A 24,087-nucleotide genomic window follows, 5' to 3' on the forward strand; every position below is an offset into this window, starting at 1 on the left:
CCTTGAGAGCAGTCCAGTGACCAAAACTGAAAATTGTTTCTTGACTCAAATGAATCAGCTGGAGAAATGTGGGTCTTCTGAGTCAGGGTGACCTTTTCGGCATTTGTTTCCCTCTTTTTCCTTGCAGAGCATCACCATATGGCCAGGCTATCTGAGCATCTCTGCAGCAGCAACCACAGTGATTTCTCTGCCTGTAGCTGGGCCTAATCTTTTGCAGGATTAGCAGATGGTCTGTGTCAGACACTAGTGACTTTAACTGGAGGTGCAATGCATGTATATTTAGGTACCGTAGTTTTACCTTTGAGAAAGGCAGACCTACCACTTGGAAAAGTAGGTCTAACTTGACTTCCCCCAAAGGACACAAATGACAGAATAATGTAGCAATGGGAAGTGAGTTTCTCAGATAATCACATCCTTGATACAGACTAGCTGTTTGCTTCTCGTACAGAAATTGTGTTTTACCAAGGAGGAGAGTTCCTGCAATTGGGCAATTTGTCAGGAAATTTACTTAATTATAGCTTGTGTTCTGTGAATGTGTCTCAACACTGTAGAGGAGTTGTACAGTAACTGCAGAACTTACAGCAGCTGTTTGTGAGGTCTATTACAAGAAAGTTTTTGTGCCCTTAGGACCATCTCTACTCTTTTACATTTCCCTCTTTTGCTGTTTATTGTTGTTGTTGTCATTGTGGTGATGGTGGTTTTTAAGCACATTAATAGTCTAACGTCAGAAGAATTATACTATTAAAGAAAAGTGTCTTTAAGTTTGCTTTGTTATGTTTTTTTACTTTTTGAATGATGGCAGCATACACTTAATACTCGAATTACCCATCTGCAGAGACTTTATGCTTTACAACAACAGAGTTAGGTCCTGATCCTCTTCTGCTGCTGATGGCAAACCTGTTCAGTAGATGAATTTTACATTTATGCTGTTACATAACTTAGCAAAAGCAAGGAACTTCTGAAGTGCTTTAATTTGCAAAATGTGGCCATAGAGTAGAACCCAGGGATGGAGTAAATTTAGGATAGCAGTGTGTCTATCAGGCACTATGTTTTTTTCCTAAGGGGGTACATACAGTGTCCTTGAAGGATTCTTTTCAGAGAAAAAAAAAAATACAGAGAAGTGAAGCAATTAATTTGAAATACTTGACCTAAAATTCCTAATTTGCTTACACTAGCATGCTGATAGCTTAATGCACAAACAAGAGTATATAACAGATGGAAACATTTCTTAATGGAGTTTTGGAGTGAGTTAATTACTTATGTATCTGAAGGACAAATACAGTTAGAAAGGCATAACATAGAATTCCTATGTTCTGGCATATCAGTTCTGATTCTTTAACATTAGGCAGCTTCAGGTGTGTTTTGTCCATTATCTAGCTGACATACTTTCTCAAATTGTGCTGCCGTTGCCTATATGCACAATTGCATGACATCAGCATATTTCACTTTTGACCAAAATTGTATTTCAGACCTGCATCAGATGTCCATAGTTGAAGGGCTATCGTATAACAGCAGCTCTCCATACTTTGTCCTACCTCAGCTTCCTACTGTCTTTAAATGGAGATCTATAAATTGTTTCTAACCTTCCTGAGTGTCAGCAGGATGTATTTGAGATTGTCAGCTCTAAATTTGAGTATTAAACTTCTTCTCTATTAGGAAAATTACGTCTGAGAGAACTGCTTGTGTTGAAATCTTCTGTTTTCCTGCGGTTTTTAGAAAAGATGTGATCTCTATCTGATGATTCTGTGTTTGTGGCTTTTATTTGCATATTTTACTTAAGGAAAGCAGACAAATCTAGGGATTTCTGTCAGCGTTACTGGTTGAAGTGTGGTATGGTGTTACTCAGTATAGATCTGAATCAACCTGATTCAGACTTCACCTGTATTGGATTTATGGGGGGAAGAAATATTGCTGAAGTGGGTATAAATCCTCATTAATATTGGCCTGTGTATTTGTGCATGTTCCAGAGCAATCACAGGCAGGTGGTTGTGTATATTTGTCACTGAGTTATCAAGATCAATCTATATCTGTGACAGGGCCTGCAGGCCCAAAAAATGGGAAGGGAAAAGGGGTAAGGAAATGGGAGCTGGGCTCAAGGAGACAAACAAAGCAGCAGCAATGATCTAAGGAGGAAAACTTATCTTACTAAGTATGATATCAGAATGCAATTTGTTTTATTATAAAGATAGGACATAGTACTCCACAGATTTCTAAGATCTGCTTGCTTGTGATAGGTTTTCAAATTTATCAGCATGTTCAGTATTTGTAAAACAGTGATGCATGGAGAGAAGACAGAGTTCAAAAAGGCTTTTGATACTGTACCTCACGGCATTCTTCTGAACAATTGGTCCAGATTTATGCTTGCTGGTTGTCACAGAGTTATCTCTATCAGAGTCCATGACAGGGTGACAGTAGGCCCACAGACCCACCAGCTCTAAAAGGGGAGGGGAGGGTGTCGATGGTTTACGGGCCGGTTTGGCCCCATACTGTGACCAGTGGGGCTGGGGATCCATGGACCCATGCCCTAGAAAAGGGGAAAAGAGGGAAGGGTAGTGAGAAGGTCCTAAAAACAGAACAGCTGCAATGATCTGAGGAGTAAAGTTAATTTACTAAATATGATATCAGAATTCAGGATAACACAATATAATACAATATAGAATTGGAATTGAGGCTAATAAATCAAGTATAATGAGAGAGTGTGTCCAAAAATGAAGGCCTTACTGTAAAATTGAGGGTGAAACAACTGGGGAGAACACACACTGCCAGGGAGAGAGAAAGAGAGTGAGTCCCATGACTTGCCAGGAGTTTTGTCTTCCCCTCTGAACACAGAGTCCTCTGGGCATGTAGTTCTTCTCTTCTGAGAGCCAGAATGCAGGAGTGCGGTGCATCCTTAACAGGTTTGTTAATGCTGCTAACCTATTGACTCTGGAACACTGAACAATTAACAACATGAAGAAAACAGGGGGAAACATGGGATATCATACAGCCACAGATGGTGGAGAAGGGGCTGAAGAGCAGCTCAGCAGGAAGGTACTTAGGGGTACTGCTGACAGCAGTTTGGTGTAAGCAGCACTGTGCCCTGGCAGCCAGAATACCACATTTTAGGGTGCCTGAAACATAGCAGGGCCAGCCAAGAAATAGAGGAGATTCTCCCACTGGGTTTAGCATTGTGACCTCACCTTGAATACTGCATGCAGTTCTGGGCTCCACAACATAAAAAGAATGAAAGAATACTTGGAAGCATCCAGTAAAGGGCAACAAAACTGACATCATGGCTGGGAGGCATCTCTTGTGAGGAGAGGCTGAGGTCATTGAGGATATAATGGTGGATATGATGTTTTAAGGATGTAATGTCAGTATCCTTATTTCTTCCCACTCTAAAATGTTCAGTACTCTCACAAGAATGGGCAAAAGGATGAAAATACTCTGCATATGGGTACAATATTTGATCATCTCTCTGAGAAATGGAGTGTTGACCAGTGTTGCTGGACAGCCCCCTTGAAGTAGCTGCCTGTCTGATGACAACAGCCTCATGAATGTCTGCAGAGGTTGGTAGCAAAGACTTCCCGCATGCTTGATCATCACAGCTCTTTTCCAAGATCTCATAGTAGTATAGAATCAATTTGCAACTGTTGTGGGCTTCAGGAAGCACTTGCTGTGCTGGGTGGGCACTGACTATTTGAGTATATCAACAGCTGAGTATATGCCATAATAAAAGAGAATGAATGAGTGCATGGACATAACTGCACTTTTTATTCCAAAGCTAGAGTACATGGTGAACATAAATATATTTTTAAAAAGTAAAATCTGCACATCCTATAGAATATATGTTCCAAATACTGTTTAACTGTGTTTCTCTTTTACATTCTAATACAATTTGAAAATGCCAGTCTTTGGGTGTCATTAAAATATGCTTTGGTTGGAGTTTCAGTGCAATGAGGAGAACATGAAAGAATTAATTCAATTTAAAATCTGCAATACATTATATTGTACTAAGTTCTTTATGTATGGGAGTACAGGCTGACATAGATCAGATTAGAATCATTATCCTGGATTACAAAGCAGCCTTGACAGTTAAAAAGCCTCAGTCTTTTAAAAATGGAAATTGCAGTCATTGAAAACTACAGTCTTTCTCTAGCATTGCATAAATGGTAGCTTGATCAGTAAATACGGAGCTTCAAGCAAAAATAATATAAAGATGCTGTTAGATTAGAAAGTCTGGAAGTCTAGGAGAAAACAGTTAATTTCACTTCTGTGATTATAAGAAAGATCTTCCTTATCTCAAGAGATGAATAGTAGGATGCATTCTTGAACTTGTCACTCATTGTGCATGCATTTGCTTGCATATGTTTACCATTAGTTATCAAGAAAGTCTGTGATAATCATCGCTAGGAACGGTTTCTGTGTCATTTCAATTTTAAGTTCCTGTAGATAGAAATGTTGCATTGAAAGCTTTCAAATGATAGGGAGACAATAAGGCAGAAATTTATGGAGTTAAATCCAGCTGGCGACTGGTCAGGAGTGGTGTTTCCCAGGGGTCAGTGCTGGGGCCTGTTCTCTTCAGTATCTTTATTGATTACCTGGATGAGGGCATTGAGTGCACCCTCAGTAAGTTCTCAGATGACACCAAATTGTCTGGGAGTGTGGATCTACCTGGGGGTAGCGAGGCCCTACAGAGGGATCTGGACAGGCTGGAGAGCTGGGCTGAAGCCAATGGGATAAGGTTCAACAAGACCAAATGCTGAGTCCTGCACTTTGGCCACAACAACCCCAGGCAGCGCTATAGGCTTGGGATGGAGTGGCTGGAGGACTGTGTGGAAGAAATGGACCTGGGGGTACTGATTGATGCTCGGCTGAACATGAGCCGACAGTGTGCCTGGGTGGCCAAGAAGGTCAACGGCATCCTGGCTTGCATCAAAAACAGTGTTACTGGCAGGAACAGGGAGGTAATTGTCCCCCTGTACTCGGCACTGGTGAGGTCGCATCTCGAGTACTGTGTCCAGTTTTGGGCCCCTCACTGCAAGAGAGACATTGAGGCCCTGGAACGCGTTTAGAGGAGGGCTACGAAGCTGGTGAGGGGTCTGGAGCACAGGCCTTATGAGGAGTGGCTGAGGGAGCTGGGATTGTTCAGCCCGGAGAAGAGGAGGCTCAGGGGAGACCTTATAGCTCTCTATAACTTCCTGAAGGGAGGCTGTAGTGAGCTAGGGGTCGGCCTCTTCTCTTGTGTAGACAGTGATAGAACTAGAAGCAATGGTTTCAAGCTGCGCCAGGGGAGATTCAGGCTGGACATTAGGAAGTATTTCTTCTCAGAAAGGGAAGTCAGGCATTGGAATGCACTGCCCAGGGAGGTGGTGGAGTCACCGACCCTGGGGATGTTCAAGAAACGTTTGGATGTTGTGTTGAGGGATATGATTTAGCTGAGAAGTATTGGTGATGGTTGGACTGGATGATCTTTTAGGTCTTTTCCAACCTTGATAATTCTGTGATTCTGTGAAATTTAAGAGAAGTATGGGAAGAAAAACAACAAGGACAGTACAGTTGTCCCAGGAATCAGAAAAGCTGAATGCACAATATTGATTACATTTTCCAGAGAAGAGATTTGAGAAATGAGATAAGAGGTTGAGGAAAATGAAAAAAGTGTCAATAGTTCATGGTCTGGTTTGGCTCAGTTCAGTGACTAGTGGGGTGAAGGGAACCATAGATCCATGCCCCAGGGAAGTTAAAGGGGGAAAAGGGTTGAAAAATGGGCCTAAAAACAGTGGCAACAATCTGAGGAGAAACAAACTGATTTTCTAAACAAGATATCAGAATCTGCAAAGTAACACACTATAATACAATATAATGCAGTATATTTAGAATTGAAGCTAATAAGTCAAATAAAATGAGACAGAGTGTTTGAAAGCCAAGGGCCTTACTCTAATGCTGCGATGAGGTGGCACACACAATAAGAGAAGAACCAGATGATCAAAATGGGGGAGGGAAAGTGGTCTGCACACTTTTTATCTTTCCCTCTAGGCAGACACAGTAACAGAACAGCGAGCATTCCTCAGGGAATGTCATTCTTCTCCTCTGGGAAGGGTACCTGGAACTGGAACACTAACTCTTTAACTCCCAGAAAGCTGAAGTCATAGAAACATGGAGTGATAGAAGGACCTGGGTTGAGAAAGACCGCAATGATAATCTAGTTTCAACCCCCTTGGCACAGGCAGGGTTGCCAACCACTAGACCATGCTGACCAGAGCCACATCCAGCCTGGCTCCAGGGATGGGGCATGCACAGCCTCCTTGGGCAGCCTGTTCCAGTGCATCACCACCCTCTGAGTGAAAAACTTCCTCCTAATATCTAACCTAAATCTCCCTCATCTCAGTTTGAAACCATTCCCCCTTGTCCTGTCACTATTCAACCTTGTAAACAGTCATTGCCCCTCCTGTTTATGCACTCACTTCAAGTACTGGAAGGCCACAGTGAAGTCTCCCCAGAGCCTTCTCTTCTCCAAGCTAAACAAGCCCAGTTCTCTCAACCTTTCATCTTAGGAGAGGTGCTCCAGCCCTCTGATCATCTTAGTGGCCCTCCTCTGGACCCGTTCCAAGAGCTCCACATATTCCCTGCACTGGGGGACCCAGGTATGGACACAGGACTCTCCAGATGGGGCGTCAGAGGGGGTGAGTAGAAGGGGAACAACCACTTCCCTCTCCCTGCTGGCCTCTCCCCTTTTAATGCAGCCCAGAACACAGTTGGCCTAATGGGCTGCAAGCAAACGTTGCTGGCTCATGTCCAGATTCTCATCCACCAGGACCCCTGAGTCCTTCTCCACAGATGTTCTTCTCCTAGTCTGTATAAATACCTGGAATTGCCCTGGCCCAAATGCAACACTTTGCACTTGACTTGTTCAACCTCATCAGGTTCACATGGGCCCACTTCCCTATCCTGTCCAGGTCCCTCTGGGTGGCTTCCCTTCCCTCCAGTGTATCAACTGCACAGCTCAGCTTGGTGTCATCTGCAAACTTGCTGAGGGTGCACTCAATGCCATCATCTGTGTCATTTATAAAGATGCTTAAGAGCACCAGTCCCAAGACTGACCCCTGGGGGTCACTGCTTGTGACTGGCCTCCACCCTGACACAGAACTATTAACCACTGATCACAACCATTTGGCTATGACCAGCCAACCAGTTTCTAATCCATCAAACAGTCCATCCTTCAAATAGATACCTCTCCAATTTAAAGAGAAGGATATGGTCAGGAACCATGTCAAAGGCCTTGCAGAAGACCAGGTAGATGACATCCATCACCCTTCCCATGTCCACTGATGCCATCGTGCCTTCCTAGAAGGCCACCAGACTGGTCAGGCCAGATCTGCCCTTGGTGAAGCTATGCTGGCTGTCTCGAATCACCTCTTTGTCTTGTATGTGCCTTAACATAGCTTCCAGGGGTACCTGCTTCATGATCTTCCCAGGCACAGAGGTGAGGCTTCATAAAAGACTGACAAAATTTTAAAGGCCCAAACAGAATACGTAGGAGGAAATTTAAATAAGTCAGAAAGGCTGGTGTTGATGGCAAATTAGTGTTCACCCTAGAATGCTGAAGATATAAAGTCTCTGGAGCAAAACCTGAACCAGCCCATTTTCTTTCACCTAAACAGATGGAAGTCAGTAGGCACTAAGCCCAGACTATATGATAGATGTAGTAGGACAGTCCAGCCAAGGATGACAATGTGCTCCACAGTCCTGAAACTGATATTTTTGTGTTGCAAGAGAAAGGTTGTCTTCTCTGGCCTGATTTCATCCCTCAGCTTAGTCAGTGTTATGATGTAGTAGTCAGAGATGATGGTTTGTTCAGGATCCAGATTATCCAGAAAGTTTCCTGTTTCCTATTTCCCATTTCCGATTTCCGATTTCCTGTTTCCATTCCTATTCCTCCTCCCCATTCCAAGAGACCCACTGAGGGCTGCATCTTGAAGTTTTTCTTTGATGTGGAGTTCACATATCACCTCTCTGTGGACTGCTGCTTTGACTTCAGCTCATAGTAACAACAACACCATGTCCTGTCACTGCTAATGATGTGAACCAGGAAACTATCACCTTTAGCATCCTATTGGTTCAGTAGGCCCTGATAAACTTGCACTCAGTGTTCTTTCTGTTCCATATGAACGTTTGTAGGACCCACCAGGGACAAACTGTGACATTCCAACATTGCCACCATTGTTTCCAATGCACTGAAGCTGATATTCAGCTCTGTACTTATCATAATTCATCGATTCACATGGATGAGCTTGTTGGATGCTTTTCATTTTGTGGTGTGGCAGTTGTGCATGGCTGTCTGGAATATGGCTTGTCTTTCATGCCTCTGCCACTGCTGCTGAAATGCACCACCCACTGTGCCTCACTGTACTCATATCTACTGTTTGGTCCCCACAAACATTCAGCAGGTGTTGATGAATGTCAGTGGGTGCAGTTTTTCCATATTCAGTCTTTATAGTTCACTAAGGCTTACAATGAACCCAGGTGAAATGCTAAGGTGAATTATTCAAAGATGAATTTGCAAGAGCTTTAAGAGCAGTAAAAGAAGGATAGCAATACTGTTGTAACTTGACTGTGTGGTAATTCATAGCTTATTGTTTGCATTGCCTTGCAAAGGGCCCATCTTGTGGCAGAGTGGTAAAGTGAACACAATGCATAGAGTGTGCCTTGACTTCTCATGAGTTTCCATGGAGTTGTTCATGACATTCCTATGACTGAGGAGGGAGGTGTAATGGCTCTGAGCTTCTGCCCACTTTGTTCCTTGGGTGGCCATAGCTCAGGACTGATCCTTACCCCTTCTTTGTGCATGCAGAGGAAGCCCAGTACTTTGGAAAGGGATAGACCTATTCACTGTAAGCCAACTGAAGGAAGGGTTTGTCCTGCTCTGCTCTGTGCTGTGCAGCCTCACCTTGAGCACTGTGTGGATTTGAGTACCACAATATAAGAAGGACAGAAAATTGAGAGCATCCAGAAGAGGGCTAAAAAGATAGAATCATAGAATCATAGAATTACTCAGGTTGGAAAAGACCTTGAAGATCATCAAGTCCAACCGCAGCCTAACCAGTAGCCTATCTCTTAAAAAAAAAAAAACAAACAACCACAAAACAACACCACAACAACAAACCTCTGCTAAATCATATCCCTGAGAACCACATCCAAACGGCTCTTAAACACATCCAGGGATGGCGATTCAACCACCTCCCTGGGGAGCCTATTCCAGTACCTAACTACCCTTTCTGTAAAGAAGTTCTTCCTAATATCCAACCTAAACTTGCCCTGGCACAACTTGAGGCCATTTCCCCTTGTCCTGTCACTTGTCACTAGTGAGAAGAGACCTGCCCCACTCTCGCTGTAAGAACCTTTCAGGTACTGGAAGATGGCGATAAGGTCTCCCCTCAGCCTCCTCTTCCTCAGACTAAACAGCCCCAGCTTCCTTAGCCTCTCCTCGTATGGCTGATTCTCCAAGCCCTTAACGAGCCTCGTTGCCCTTCTCTGGACCTGCTCCAGTACCCCCATGTCCTTCTTGTGCTGAGGTGCCCAAAACTGGACACAAAGGGAAGAGTCTGGGTAGGAAGATATCTGAGGAGTGGCTGAGAACCCTGGATTTGTTCAGCCCAGAGCAGAGGAGCTGAGGGGAGGCCTCATGGCAGCTGTGGCTCCTCACAGGGTGTGGAAAGGCAGCACTGAGCTCTGCTCTGTGTGACAGTGACAGGGCATGGAGCTGTGTCCATGAGATCATGATGACAAGCTTTAATCAATGTTGTTGATACCTATTCAACATATAGACTGTTTAAAACACTTTCTCCAGTGAAACTATTTAGTTGAACTGCCTAAATGTGAGTAGGTCACAGCTGTTCTGTCCCTGATGAGAAAAGAACAGTCTCAAGAAAAAAAACCATTCTAAAAAAAACCACTCTAAATCAGTTCTGCAGAAACTTTGCACCAAGAATTTTTCAGACTTTCAGAAACTGATTTTGCTATTGAGAAGTTTCCTGCTATTTTAGAAATACAATTGTTCTTATGGGCACTCATTTTTTTTGAAGAGGAAAAATGAGAAACAATGAATCTCTTTAGCATTTTTATATGCTTCTTTTCCCCATAGTGCAGTATTAAATGCTCTCATCATCACCTCTGCATATTGGCGTTTTAGCAGTCTTACTTGAAGCATTGTTCAGAAGGCAACTTTCCAAGGGCTGAGTTACACAAAGAAGAGCAATGTACCTACAGCGAAGTAGTTACCTCTGAAATTCACTGTATTTAGACATTTGCTTCCATGTTTTCAAATGAAGATTTGAGGTAATGAAACTTGTTCTTTTAATAACCTTGGGTCAGCTATATTTTACATTCACTGAAATGCATGGAAAGCCAGATTCATCAAAATGCTTTACAATGTAGAGCTTTAGCGGCCTGTTTCTGCAACTTAACTTTAAGTAATTAAATGGAGAAAAGAGTCTAATGGTAATACGAATATTATAGAATGTAACTTATTTGACACCCTAGCTGGATTTCCATTTTTTGAAAAGGTAGCAATGCCAGATATAATGAAATGTTGATACTCTCTGTGGGATAGGGATATCTTTCTGTACAGTTCCTGCAGTACCTAAGAATGGAGTCCCGCTAGTGACAGAGAAACTGTCACAGCTCCAGCAGGAATTAGCAGCTACCAGTCCATCCACTGCAGCAGGGATGGCTTGGACTTCTGTATTTTAATTAGCATTTTAACAGCTAACCTTGCCCACATCCAAGTAATTACAGTTGCACAAGTTGTTAGCTGTGGATGTGATGGGCTCAAGAATGTTGATAAACACTAGTTTTGATGATTTTTTCTTGAACACAGGATGTGTCTTTTGTTGGGAATGTGCTTGTGTATGGCATTTTTTGTTTGTCTATACAACACAGTGAAGTCAGAATACTGATAATACCAGTTAGGCTTATTGCATTGCCTTTGCAGATCAACCTAAGCAGGAACCGATTGCAAAAACAAACTCTGATATTAAATATTAGAAGGTCAGCATAGCAACTAAGTTATAATAACAAAATCTGAAATGGTGTATGTTTTCACTGTCAAAATCAAACCAGACAGGACTCTAAAATGAAGTGAAATCTGCTTTCCTTTCTTGAAGTATGTGTGGGTTTTTCCACCATCCTTGACATCTTTGAAGACTGCTTTTCTTTCATACAGAAAGAAATTCAAGCTGTTTTGTTGTGTTGTTTTTTTGTTTGTTTGTTTGTTACCTGCTAAATTCTGTTCACTTGGTGAAATTTTTTATTCTCTTTACAACTTGTGAAGCAATGAGTAGAAATAGTGGTCTACAGTTCCACATAACTGCATACAAGTTCTGTACATGTTGAAAGTGTTGTTTAGAAATAACTGTTAGGTCACGTTTGAACTGTACTTTCAGAACTGCTTGGATGATTACTGTAGGAAGATTGATTTGATACATGAAATGCCTGTTGTGATAATTTCTGAATTTACATCTGTGAGATTTTCAAAGCAAAGAAGTAGTAGTACCACAGAATATGATTTTTTAAAGAAGTAATTTTCATTTGTACATATGTTTAGAATAGAAAGAACAGTTAGAAGAAACCTACTAAGATCATACATTTCAACTGCTTGACTCTTTGCAGTTAACCAAAAGCCATGAAGCACACTGAGGAGAGCATTGTGTCCCCTGAGCACTAACAGCCAAATGGCATCAGCCATTTCACTGGAAGTCCCTTCCAGTGTTTGACCACTCTCATATTAAAGAAATCTTTCCTAATGCCCAGTCTGCTCAACTTATGCCATTCCCATGCATCTTGCCTTCAGTTCCCAGGAGTGGAATGATGATTCCTCTCCCCAGGGATCTGCACAGAGCAGTGAGGTCACCTTTCGGACTTTTCCAAACTGGGTATCCTAAAGCTCTCAGCCTTTCCTCACAAAACATGCATCCCAGTCTCTATATCAGCTTGTTGCACTCCTCTGGATGCTTTCAAGGACCTCACCATCCTTTTTATATTGCGAAGCCCAGAATAGCATGTAATATTCAAGGAGAATCATAGAATTATTAAGGTTGGAAAGACCAAGGGATCATTTAGTCTAACCATCAAACCATGCCTGTGGCTGCTCAAGACTATGTCACTCAGTGTGACATCCACCCTTTTCTTGAAAACCTCCAGGCATGGAGGGTAGCACATTCCAGCCTCCCTGGACTGCAAGTTTCAATGCATTGCACCTTTCAGAGTCAGTTGTTTTACTAGTGTCTAACCTGAATCTCACCTGGTGCAGCTTGACACCATTACCTCTCATCACTGTTACCAGGAAGAAGAGGGTGACCCCCAACTCGCTACTACCTCATTTCAGGTAGTTGTAGAGAACAGTAAGGTCTCCCCTAAGCCTCCTTTTCTCCAGACTAAATAATTGTAGCCCTCTTATCTGCTCTTTATAAGGCACGATCACTAAAAGTGGGATAATCTTGTTTGTTTTGCTGGCTGTGGTATGTTTAGTATGGTATTTCTGTTCTGGCTGCTAGGGCACACTGCTGCTTATGCTTAGCTGCTGTTAGCAGCACCCCAAGGTACCTTCATGCTGAGGTGCTCTCCCGCTGCTTGTCTCGTGTGTTTACCTTTGTCTGACAATGCTCTATCCCACATGCAGCACCCAGCATTTACCTTTGCTGAACTTCCTGCTGTTTCTAATTGCCCTGTGCTTCAACTTGTCTGGATCTCTTCGGAAGGCCTCTCATCATTCTGTGGAGTTTAAAATGCTTCCCAGCTAAACATTATCAGCAAAGTGGCTAGTTTTAGTCAGCAGGGACCGTGCCAGACTCCCAAGACATTTGATAAACTATAAAATATTGTATCTTTTAGCTTCATACCTCTGTAGACTACATAAAAATTCAGTATTCTCTATGGGAACTGACATGACTTTAGTATTACTTCAGTGCTGGCAGCAGTGATTTCTGTGGCTCCATAGCCACAGAATGTTTGCTCTGTCACATAATTTAATTGAACAAACTAGGTCGTGTAATCGTTCCTTGACTGCATGAAGCACAAACTAATTTATTTTTAAAAAAATCAATTCAGAACTTAAGGAATTTAATCCAAATGAAATTTAGAGGAGATTACATAAAGGAGTGTATTTGTACTGAATTGATTCAAAATGCAGAATATAAGCCAGGATGGCACAGTATGGCAGTGCTGACCTATTTAAAAAAAAAAAAAAAAAAAAGTAAAATCCATTTTTTTCTGAGTCTAGTGGAAATGCTGTCAGTGCTGTTTCTTTCATTATAAAGATTGCAGCAGTAGGAACTTGCCTTTTCTGACTACTTGTGACCAAATAAACGTGCAACTATTTCACTTTGGGTCTCTTGTTTCAGAGGTAGAAGGGCTTTTTCTTGAGCTGGGGGAGAAAGTGTGTTTTCTCACCCAGCTCAAATTCTGAGTGTTTTCTTGCTTTGGCTTTTCTCTCTACTGACCTCCACCCTGAGTCCAAGCCTAGTTCTACAAAATCTACTTTATCATTTATTGCTTTTACATGCAAATTCCCCTCACCATGTCTGCCTCCATAATGTTCCTCAAGGGCCTTCTGTCTGTGTCCACACCACTATTTCTGACTTTGTGCACTTGAAGTGTGACTGTAACTTTTATCTCCGTTGCACTGTCTGGATGTATATGTATGTATATGTTTACCAACTATGAAGAGAGAAGAATTGGTAGGGTTAATTTGAAATATGTCAACACCATATAGTGAGTACTCCTATGGTTAGTCTCATCTGGAGTACGGTGAACTTAAGTTTGTTTTTCTACTCTGAGGTGGAAATGGTTGTTGATCACATTCTGCTATGTGCATCTCTAAGTGATTACTAATTGGGCTTAGTTTCAGTTTCTTCTGCTGAAACTACTCATGCCGTAGGATTAAATGTTCCCTAGCTGTGGAACCTGCTGCTTATCATACAAGTGCCTAAGCCATTGAATACAGGTCATCACTCTTCTGTAGTACTGTTAAAATGTATTATTCAGATGTAGCAGAGAATGCTTGCAGAAAGTAATGTGCATGTTGCCAGGAGAATTTTTGCTTTCTACTTTTTTTTTTTTTTTTCTTGACAAAATACATTCATGAAATGTTTCATTGATATAAATTACATTCCAGCTTTTGAGGGTGTTACTGTTTGCAGTCATGGTCTGATGCTGAACAGCTCAAGATGAGGGCAAAAGATTACTCCAGTTACCATCCCTCTGAGCTTTTCAGTTGCACAGATCTTTTTGTCAGTGAAGCTTCCTACTGCTTTTGGTGATGAAGTCTTGAATTACCCCGATGACACTAGTGATCCTCCAAGTCATACAGCCTCTGAAAAGCTATATGTGCTGATTCAGAAAAAGGCTCACCAAGGTCCAGCAGGAAGCTTCCTGCCCTCCTCCTGCACTGACCTTTGGGCTGCAAAGCTGTTTTTATCATATTTCTCACACCTCTCTCCTGGCTGCTATCATCATGCAGCAGTTTTTTCCTCTATTAAATCTGCTTTCTCAGAGGACACTCAGCAATGCCTATGGCTCAGATTTGCCCAGCAGTGGATCCCTTTCAGAGCATCTAGAGCTGCTGGTCCTGCTCACATTGCTCTCCTACAGCCAAAACTGTGTCATGTAAACCCACTACACACCCCTGCTGATTCAGCTGTCCATCCCATTATGAAGCCTGTTCCTTAAAATTGTGAGCGATGTGATAGTGGCTGGACTTGTGTTCATGTGGAAGACATTGTACAGCCAGGCTACCAACTGGTAAAGCAGACACTGACCACAGTGCCGAGTGTCAGGGACTGCCCTCAGTCACAACAGCTGCTAGGAATGCCAGGAGGTGGGCACAGGATCTATTTGTTTGGATTGTTGTCTGCACAGCATACCTAACTGTGCTTTCAACCAAATAAAGTGATTTCTAGGTTAGGTGTCCACCTAACAGGAGTGTATGATCTTCATTAGTTTAGTGTTTGTATTCCACTCTGAATGTGTAAAACAACATAAAAGTTTGATATACTTTTTATACAGTTAGGTACCCATTGCAGTGCTGGAATTAAATGTAAGAGTTATAAACCTTATTGTGGCAGGTCCTTTCAGTTTTATCTCTTAATATTTTTGGTTGTACCAAAAAGGTGTGCATGTAGATATACATAGTAATGTGGTATTGGGGTTATTTTTGTTTCTCTATTTCTTTTTTTTTTTTTTTTTTCTTTTTTTTTTTTTTCTTTTTCTATTTTCTGTCTTCTAGGTGAAGCCCATTGAGAGTTGGCCAAGTAAAGATCTAATTAAATTAATGTAATGATCTTGGGAGTTGCTGAGGATCTCAGTACTCCCACACATTTATCAATATACAAGTAGGAGAGACATATCATTTTAGCATTTGAGATGAAGATTACCTTATGAGTGTTTGATGCACAACAGTCCTCAGATGACTGAACTGTATAAATCTTAGTGTATGTGATCTTTCCTGATGAAGAGGTCTTCCTGAAACAAATACTCTCAGCCCATTGCCAATTCATATCCTCACTTGGACTTGCCTCTGTAGAGTATTACCTTGTGCCTGTGGTGAGGAGAGTGAATGCAGTGTTTGCATGCTGGGAGTTCTGAATCTGGTTTTGCATAGAATCAACATACCCAGAAAATAAACCCTGTGTAACAGCCTTATTAATACAGTAAACATGGAGGTACCATGTTTACAAATACAGAAGCAATCTGTTTGTGTCATGCTGCTGCTTGTGACCATCTCTTATAGATATACCGGCATGGGTTTCTTCTAGTTGTAAAAGATGTGTGTAATGAAGTTCAGCACAGCAAGGTGCAAGGTTTTGCACTTGGGCAGGAAAAATCCCAGGCATATATACGGACTGGAAGGAGCAGTCCTTGAGAGTAGCACTGCAGAGAAGGATCTGAGGGTCCTGGTGGATGAAAAACTGAACATGGTCCAGCAGTGTGCTCTTGCAGCTCAGAAAGCAAATGGTATCCTGGGCTCCATCAGAAGAGGGGTGGCCAGCAGAGACAGGGAGGTGATTGTCCCTCTCTACCCCGCCTCCCTGAGGCCCCATCTGGAATACTGCATCCAGGTGTGGGACCCTAGTAGAGGAAAGATAGGAAGCTGTTGTAGAGGGTCCAGAGGAGGGCCATGGAGATGATCAGAAGGCTGGAGCACCTCCCCTGCTACAACAGACTCAGAGAGATGGGATTGTTCAGCCTGGAGAAGAGAAGGCTGAGGACTGATCTCATTGCTGCCTTCCAGTATCTAGAAGAAGTCTATAAACAGGAGGAGAGTAAACTCTTTGAAAGGGTAGATAATATCAGAACAAGGGGCAATGGTTTTAAGCTGAAAGAGGGAAGATTTAGTTTGAATGTCAGGCAGAAGTTCTTTACTGTGAGAGTGGTGAGGTACTGGAACAGGCTGTCCTGAATGATTGTGGATGTCCCATCCCTGGAGTTGTTCAAGGCCAGGTTGGATGGGGCCTACTAGACCTAGACTGGTCTAGTATTAGATATGGAGGTTGGAAGACCTACCAGCAGTGGGGGGGTTGGAACTTGATGACCCTTGAGGTCCCTTCCAACCTAAGCCATTCTGTGATTCTGTGATTCTATGTGCAGTACAGCTGCATGGCGTGTATGACATCCTTCCTTTGTAAAATGAGCTTCTACAGTGTATGTTACTCAGGAAGTCATGTATGATGGAGCCAGTCCCCTCTAGCTTAAAAATCTTCAGCTTTTTGGAATTAATTGCTGGATCTTAGAAAGCATGTTACATCTGGTGACAGATTTCATTGCTTTGGTCCATATGGTCAGTGCTATTGTTGGGTCTCAGAGGGCCTTAAATACTGTGCTAAGATGTAGTGCTTCTGTGCATCCACTGGCTGACACTGAGTTGTTCAGAAGTGTCTAAACACAAATGTTACAAAGTATAATCTGAATCATTTATAACCAATATGGTTTAGCCAGTGGATTTTCTTCTGTTTAGCTAGATCATAGAGTACGAAGGTGGCACTTTGTAAGTAACAAATGAAGCTACTGAGACCACCCTGATCTGGATCTCTGGAGAATGTAGCCCAACTTCCCACTCTGATAAACATCTTCCAGATGCCAGTGCCATAACTTTATATTATGAATGCTCTTATTTAGCTTGTGGTGGTTGTTGAAAAGGATCTGAAGCTCTACACCCAGCTTGTTTGGTTTTACTTTGAACAAACCACTTCAGTTTCCACTGAATTCACCAGAGTGCTGTGTACTTCTTCTGGTGCCATATTTGGCTATTTGGATAGCTGGGCAGGAAGTACCTGTCAATACTTTTGTCTTTACCTCTTTTCTGTTTCCACTGCCATTGCTGCCAGTAGTGGCTGGCTAAACAAATAAAGAACAACAACAATAAAAAACAAAAGTCTGCCTTAACTAATTGTTGCAAAAGGCCCTAACATAACAAGATAGGGTCTCATGGATCCAGGGCAAACTTATGTTCCTTAATGCCTGCCCACAGTGGTGTTCAGTGTATGCTGAGAGCTGTAGGTGTGACAGAGAGGCACCTTGTGCATTTGCAATTCTATTGCCTGAATAATAACTGAACGTAACTGGTTTCATAGAGAGCATGTTTCACTGGGTTTTTTTGATTCTATGTGTGGGGAAAAAAATGAGGTATTTTTGCCGAGTGTGGGAAAAATAGAAAATGTTAGCTAGGGAAATCGGTTTATTGACATATTCAAAGAGATGTATGTACAACAATTCTTCCTTTTTTTTATTATTATTTTTTATTTTTATTTTTATTTTTATTTAGTGGGGCTACATCCATTGTCTACAGATGCAGGCAGAAAGGGACCCAGAAACATTACGCCATCAAAAAGTTGAAGAAGACAGTAAGTGTTTTTTGTTTTGTTTTTGTTTTTACAGTTTTTTTGTTGTTGTCGTCGTCGTTTAGTTGTTTGTTTTTCTTTTTTACTTTGGGAGATGTTTGGGGCTTTCTATTTTTCTTTCCTTTGGATGTGGTTTCTTAGTGGGAGGGAATGGACTAGATTAAGGACCTCATTAACCTTTTTATTTTTCTATCTGGGGTTCTTCTGTTCCTCATAGTTAAAATAGCTTTTAGAGGTACCAGTATTCTGTTGTGAATCTCTTGTCCCCACAGATCTTGCTTCTGTCCTCATCTGGTGTTGTCTGTGTGGACCTGGATTTGGGGAAAGCAATTTAGACAAAAATTTCTTCCACTATGTAAAAGAAATGGGTTCTATTTCATTCAGACTTTTCTTTGATTATGCATTGCTTCAGTATATTGACTTGCTCAAAATATAAATATAATTTTATAATTCATTTTTTTCAGTAACAGATTAAAACACTGATTCACATTCACATAAGATTAAATATTTTGTGAAGGCTTTTACACCTACAAAATTGCAAGAGGGCCAGATGAAAAGTCACTTATTTTTAGAACTCCATATATATCACATGTCTACCATGGCTGTTTTTGTGTGTTACAAAATAGATGGTGGAAAGAGAGATTAAGGAGGAAGGTTTAGTAATGGACTGAGAAACTTCAAACAACACAAAAGAAATCACAGAATCGTAGAGTCACAGAATGACCTGGGTTGAAAAGGACCACAATGATCATCTAGTTTCAACCCCCCTGCTATGTGCAGGGTTGTCAACTGCCAGACCAGGCTGCTCAGAGCTACATCCAGACTGGCCCTGAATGCCTCCAGGGATGAGGCGTCCACAGCATCTGGGGCAAATGGAAGATAAAGAGGAGCAGTTAATGTTTCTAAGAAGGGAAGATAAATTTGAGGGGAAGGAAACAAACTGTGAGATACGGGTATGATTTTTATTTGTGAGTGGTTTTGGTTTAATTTATTCTGGTTCTAAAGCATTTGTTAGCCCAGTAGTGTTAAGGTGTAGCAACATAATGAGGGATGGGTAGATGTAAACATGTCTAAATGCTGAATAAAATGCTGGTCTCTGTGCAATGTATAACAAGCAGGTTCCACATGAGTAAAACATTGGTATTAATTCGTCATCTCTGAAAGTAAGCCAAAGTTTAAGCTGTCAAAAAAATTTAGTTTTGCTTGCTGCACTTGAATTTGCATCTGGTGCTTTGTAGAAACAGTCCTTGCATTGCTGGAGCCTTCTCTATTAATCAAAATGATGAGAAACGTATTTGTAAGCTTTAATCAGTTTTCTATGCCTATGATAACTGTCACATCTCAAGAATATACTTTCTTACAATTTGTGTTCTGCAGTGCATTTTGAAGAAAGATGTGACTTCACGTTGTTTATTTGCCCCTTTTTTGGTGTTTGTAGAGATTCACATTCTTGGTGATCACATTGCTAATGCATCCATCAAATATTTGGTTCTGATTTTTGGCAGACTTATTGTAACAAAGATTTTGTTTTTAAAATGATAATAGTTAGGGAAAGACAGCAAGCAAGACGAACATAAGCATATGGTTATGTATTGCAGAGCAGCAATAGCTTAGCTTAATGCGGCCTTCACTGTATCAGCAGCATGTTTAAGCAACTCATGTAGCTGAGCTGTTCTGGTGTAATCATATACTTTGGGAAGCTTTATTGTGCCATTAGAACAAGTGATATAACTGTGTGACTGGGCTTATTTGTAAAATTCAGAACATTAAAGGAGATACTGTGACAATATGTTGTGGTTTGTGTCTGTGTTCCATGAGCTACTGTAGAGACTGTCCAAATTGGACACATAATTATTACCACAGAGACAGGACTAACTGTTAGTATTTCCACAGCAGGAGGCCTGATATTTGCTCGGAGCCTATCTATCTCAGTAAAAATAACTGTGTGGGCCAAGCTATACACTGAAATGTTGATTGGCTTGAGTTTCTGGCTGGCTTTTTTTAAACAATTACTAAAAACAAAAAACAAACAACAACAACAACAACAAAACAAACAAACAAACAAACAAACAAAACAAAACAAAAAAAAAACAAAAAAAAAACAAAACAGATGGCAGTTCAATAGCCAGGAAATGAAGGGAGGGAGGGGAAGAGCCTGCGACTGCTTTTGATACACAGTCACCTTTCTTTGATTTCCTTTCTTAAATATATTTAAGGGAACTCTGAAGAGTGCAGGAGATTAGAAGACAGGAAGGCACCAAAGGAGCAAATTCTCAAATTCATTTTCATTTGAACTGCCTCATCCTAAAAACTGCACAGCATGGAGAAGGAGTAACCTGGTGAGGAATAGTGTCCAAGAGAACAGAATGGGATCAGGAGGCAACTGATTCAGCTTGCTCTGGGGATATCAGCAAGTGGTGTATTGCTTGTTACCAGTTCTTCAGAAATTAATGCTTTTTTTCTCATTGAGAGTGGCTCAGATAAGAAACAAAAGATCCTTTTGCATTAAAGTTGTGTGCTGGAAGCAGACTGCAAGAAAGGTAAAACACCTGACCATGTTCTTTTTATTTAAGTAATAAAATTAATTTTTCATTTTGCTTTTCATTTCATTTTAAAAGCAAATATAAGTTTGAAATAGAAATATCAGCCAATTGTCAGAATATAGACTTGTGGAAAGATGTAAATTCTTAAAAACTTCTGTAATTAGTATTTCTTGAACAAACCAATGAACTGAGGCCAGCATGAAGGCTGTCTCCTTGTTAGAGCAGGTAAATACCGTCATGATTCTGTGATCTAAGAAATAAGGTCCGCCTTAGCCATAACTTTCTTGCAGAGTCTGGACAAATTGCTTAAAGAATCATAGAGAGTATCACCACTGGAGAAAATAGGTAGCCACTCTTTTGTGGCTTCCAAGCTGAAACATTGAGGGCATGCTTATTTTTTAAAGGTACCAAGTTCTAACTGAAGTAATCTGGGAGCTGTCACTGCAGTAAAGCTGCATGCTCTGAGAAAGGCAGAGTAGGATTCTGAGTCAGATTGGCTGAAATTGTTGCTCCTCTGCTCCCAGTTCAGCCCGTGCTCTTGGCCAAGTTATGTGCTTTTATTTTTTTTTTCCTGCTTTGCCATCCATAGCATGGAGGTAATGTCTATTTATTTTTCTTCACACAAATGCTTTGTAAGGCAGCCTAGTTAATACTGCTAGGTTTTAGTTGATACATATTTTCCCATAAGAGCAATTAAGTATTATGAAATGTTAAAGCCTCTGTGCCTCAGTAATGAGGCATCCAAGTGCAGAGACTGTTTCAGAGAATTTCATTTTGTTTAGTGTTCAAGCGTTCTCTCACAGGATTTGTGATGTTAAAGTAATATTTCTTTGGTACTTAAGATCATTTTTATGAAGGAACATTATTCTTAATACTTCAGGTCAGAAAAAAAGCTGAAAATTTAGGCTACACATGCTGGCAATACTTGTACTGGGATTAATCTAGTTATACTAATAAATTAGACAATTTGAGAGCAATGAATACTTGGTCTGTGGAGCAGAGAGGAGTATGAATACATGGGAAGGTAGCAGCCTTCCTTCCTGGATAAATAAGGTTGGATAGCAAGGGCAAAATTTAAGTGCATTGTGATATGTATATGTGTAATAAACGCCGTATGCTCCCAGTTGTACAAAGAATATAAAGGTTTGGGCCTTTTTATTCTGAGTTGCAGGGAATTGGTGATAATAATTGGTAGTCATGAGGCTTGTGCAAAAGTTGAGTCTGTTATCCTGGAGTAATGCTGTTTTCATTGAAACTTTCCAATTGAGTGAGAAAGCAAGTGCCATAGGTGGAAAAAGAGTGTAGGGACTGTGTGTCATAGTTGTGGATTGTCAAATTTAGTAAGTAGGATTTCTAATGACTTTTGGAAAAGAAGATGTTGTGTTTATGGCTACAAAACAAAAATTTTCATCTGCTTCCATGTTGTCTTGCAGGATTTTTATCTCAAGTGCCTGCTGCCTCCATATTTCTCTGCTGCTGTAGAATCTCTGATGAGACCACATATACTGGTCCTGTGATGCAATAACTATCAGTACTTTTTCTGGATTGGCATCTAGAAAGAGCAGAGGAATAGCTGAGTGAGATAGTCCTCAGGAAAAGTGAGAGACAGTTTCTGAGTTACTTTACTTGCCAGGTCAGTAGCAATTTTTAAAAAGTATTGATGTGTAATATTCTACATTTTTTTTTTTTTTTTGAAAAAGGAAAAATAATAGCATTATTTAACTCTACATAAAAATATTCAACTGCATATCAATACTCACCATTAGAAAGGTGTTTTCCTGTCAGACAACACACACTCTTCTATTATTCGTTCATACACATACACAAATGACACATTGTTTCATAGTTACTGAAAAAATATTTTCTTATTTACTAGTCAATCTGTAGTGTTAGCTATTGTATATGTAGATCACTTTGTTTTCACTGGCAAGCTTGTTTTTAGTCATTCATGTCATTTGATTAATGCACAGTTCATACTGTGATGTTGCTTCTGAAAGCCGAATAAAATATTTCAGTTAAAATTATTATGAATATAGAAATAAGGCGGTAAGTCATAACTTTCTACTGCTTGCATCTGTTTTCCCATATGCATAATGGGAATCTGGCTTCCACCATGTGACACACTACCCATCATTATTTACAGCCTGTAAAAGAAGTTGGGGAGGTGTTCCTCAGGGAAGACAGGGCTTTGGCAAAGACTGATGATCCCTGGGGATCTCTGAAAGTCTTCCCTACTTGCCTTGTAGGTGTATGCAGTGATGCTATCATCACAGGTGTGGCAGTTACTTATTTTGGAGGAGGTGGACTCAGGTTTCTTGTTCCATGTTGTTGAGCAAAGAATTAAGTGAAATCTGCTTTTATGTATGGAAAGGCCAAAGATGAGAAACTTTCAGTGCAAGTAGTTTGGTTGTTGAAGTATGATAGGATGAATTTATGATGTAAAACTGCATTCCTGGCTTTATTCCTCTTGCCTGAAGGTGAATTCTCTGTAGGCCCTTGGAGGCAGAAATCTAGTTGAGGCCTACAGGAGGTGGTTTCTTTTACCAGGAAATCCATAATCATAATGGACTTCCTTAGCAAACTGATTACACCGGGATATTTCAAGATAAGATAAAATAAACTCTTTGACTGAAATGGTCTTCTTTTGTCTTATGACCTATAAGAGGAAGACAGGCCACGGCAGGGAGGAATCAAAAAGCAGATGTGGCACTTAGCACAGCTGCTGCCTAAGAAACAAGACCTGTAGGCTCAGGTGACAGAAGCTGCTTTGGAAAAATTGTGAAGTCAGCATCACTGTCTCATTGCCAAGAGATACACTATCAGGTCAGAGCACCTACAAAGACTGGGTCTGAAGTTCAGTACAGTTCCTAAGGTGAACATTACGATAGTTGATGTCTGAGGGGCTAGTGTTGATAGGTGAATCACTTGGAAGGACTTCCTTAAGAAAAAGTCATGATAATTAAAAGGTTGAATAACATTTTCCCATAAATGTAAAATAATAATAATACTCCTTCCTTCCCTCCCTCCCTCCCTTTATTTTTAAGCAGCCATCAGGTCCTACCATTTGTTTCCAATAAGCTATTTCACTCAGCTCTGGTTATGTTGAATGAGACAATGTCTGAATCTTCAGCTGGTCATGTATTACGTAGAATTGTTGAAACCTTCTGAAAGCAGTCACATAATTAATAAGAATTTACATACATAATAATTTAAATTATTATTTTAGTACTGTTGTTGGCACTTTGATTTACAGTCTTTTTTATTTGAAGTATATTTTAGAATAGCAAAGATCCAGTTGAGAAGTTAAATTGTATTTAGCAGAAATCTAGGAAAATGATACATGTTACCACTACAGCTTATTTTAGTTATTCTTGTGGGGTCATTATTGAGTTCAGGCTGCATCATAGCTGTAAGAGTAGCTCTTTCATGTTTTGTGGATGGAAAGTAACATAAGGCACTGAGGCCAGCAGCCCTATGATGTGGAATGGATTTGCATCCAGACAAGCAGCACAACAGCACATAAAGCAGTGCTAACAACCTGCAGCATACTTTTCTTCACAGGTAGGATCTGTGGAGATAGGGTAGGTATGTACAAAGCTTTAGGTAACTCTGCTTACCTGTTATTCTAGTTGCCTTACAGTAGCGAACAGAATGAAAAGCTCTAAAGAGAGAGA

General features: G+C 40.9%; 1 protein-coding gene across 1 annotated transcript in view; it reads left to right on the top strand.

The window, feature by feature from the left end:
* CAMK4 (calcium/calmodulin dependent protein kinase IV) overlaps positions 1-24,087 on the top strand; it is a 156,958-nt gene that overhangs the window by 60,340 nt on the left and 72,531 nt on the right. Inside the window, exon 2 of the mRNA XM_072358846.1 lies at positions 17,795-17,873. Within this exon, the coding sequence (XP_072214947.1) occupies positions 17,795-17,873 (79 nt within the window). The remainder of the gene's footprint in view (positions 1-17,794; positions 17,874-24,087) is intronic.

The sequence above is a fragment of the Excalfactoria chinensis genome, chromosome Z (assembly GCF_039878825.1).
Source record: "Excalfactoria chinensis isolate bCotChi1 chromosome Z, bCotChi1.hap2, whole genome shotgun sequence".
NCBI lineage: Eukaryota > Metazoa > Chordata > Aves > Galliformes > Phasianidae > Excalfactoria > Excalfactoria chinensis.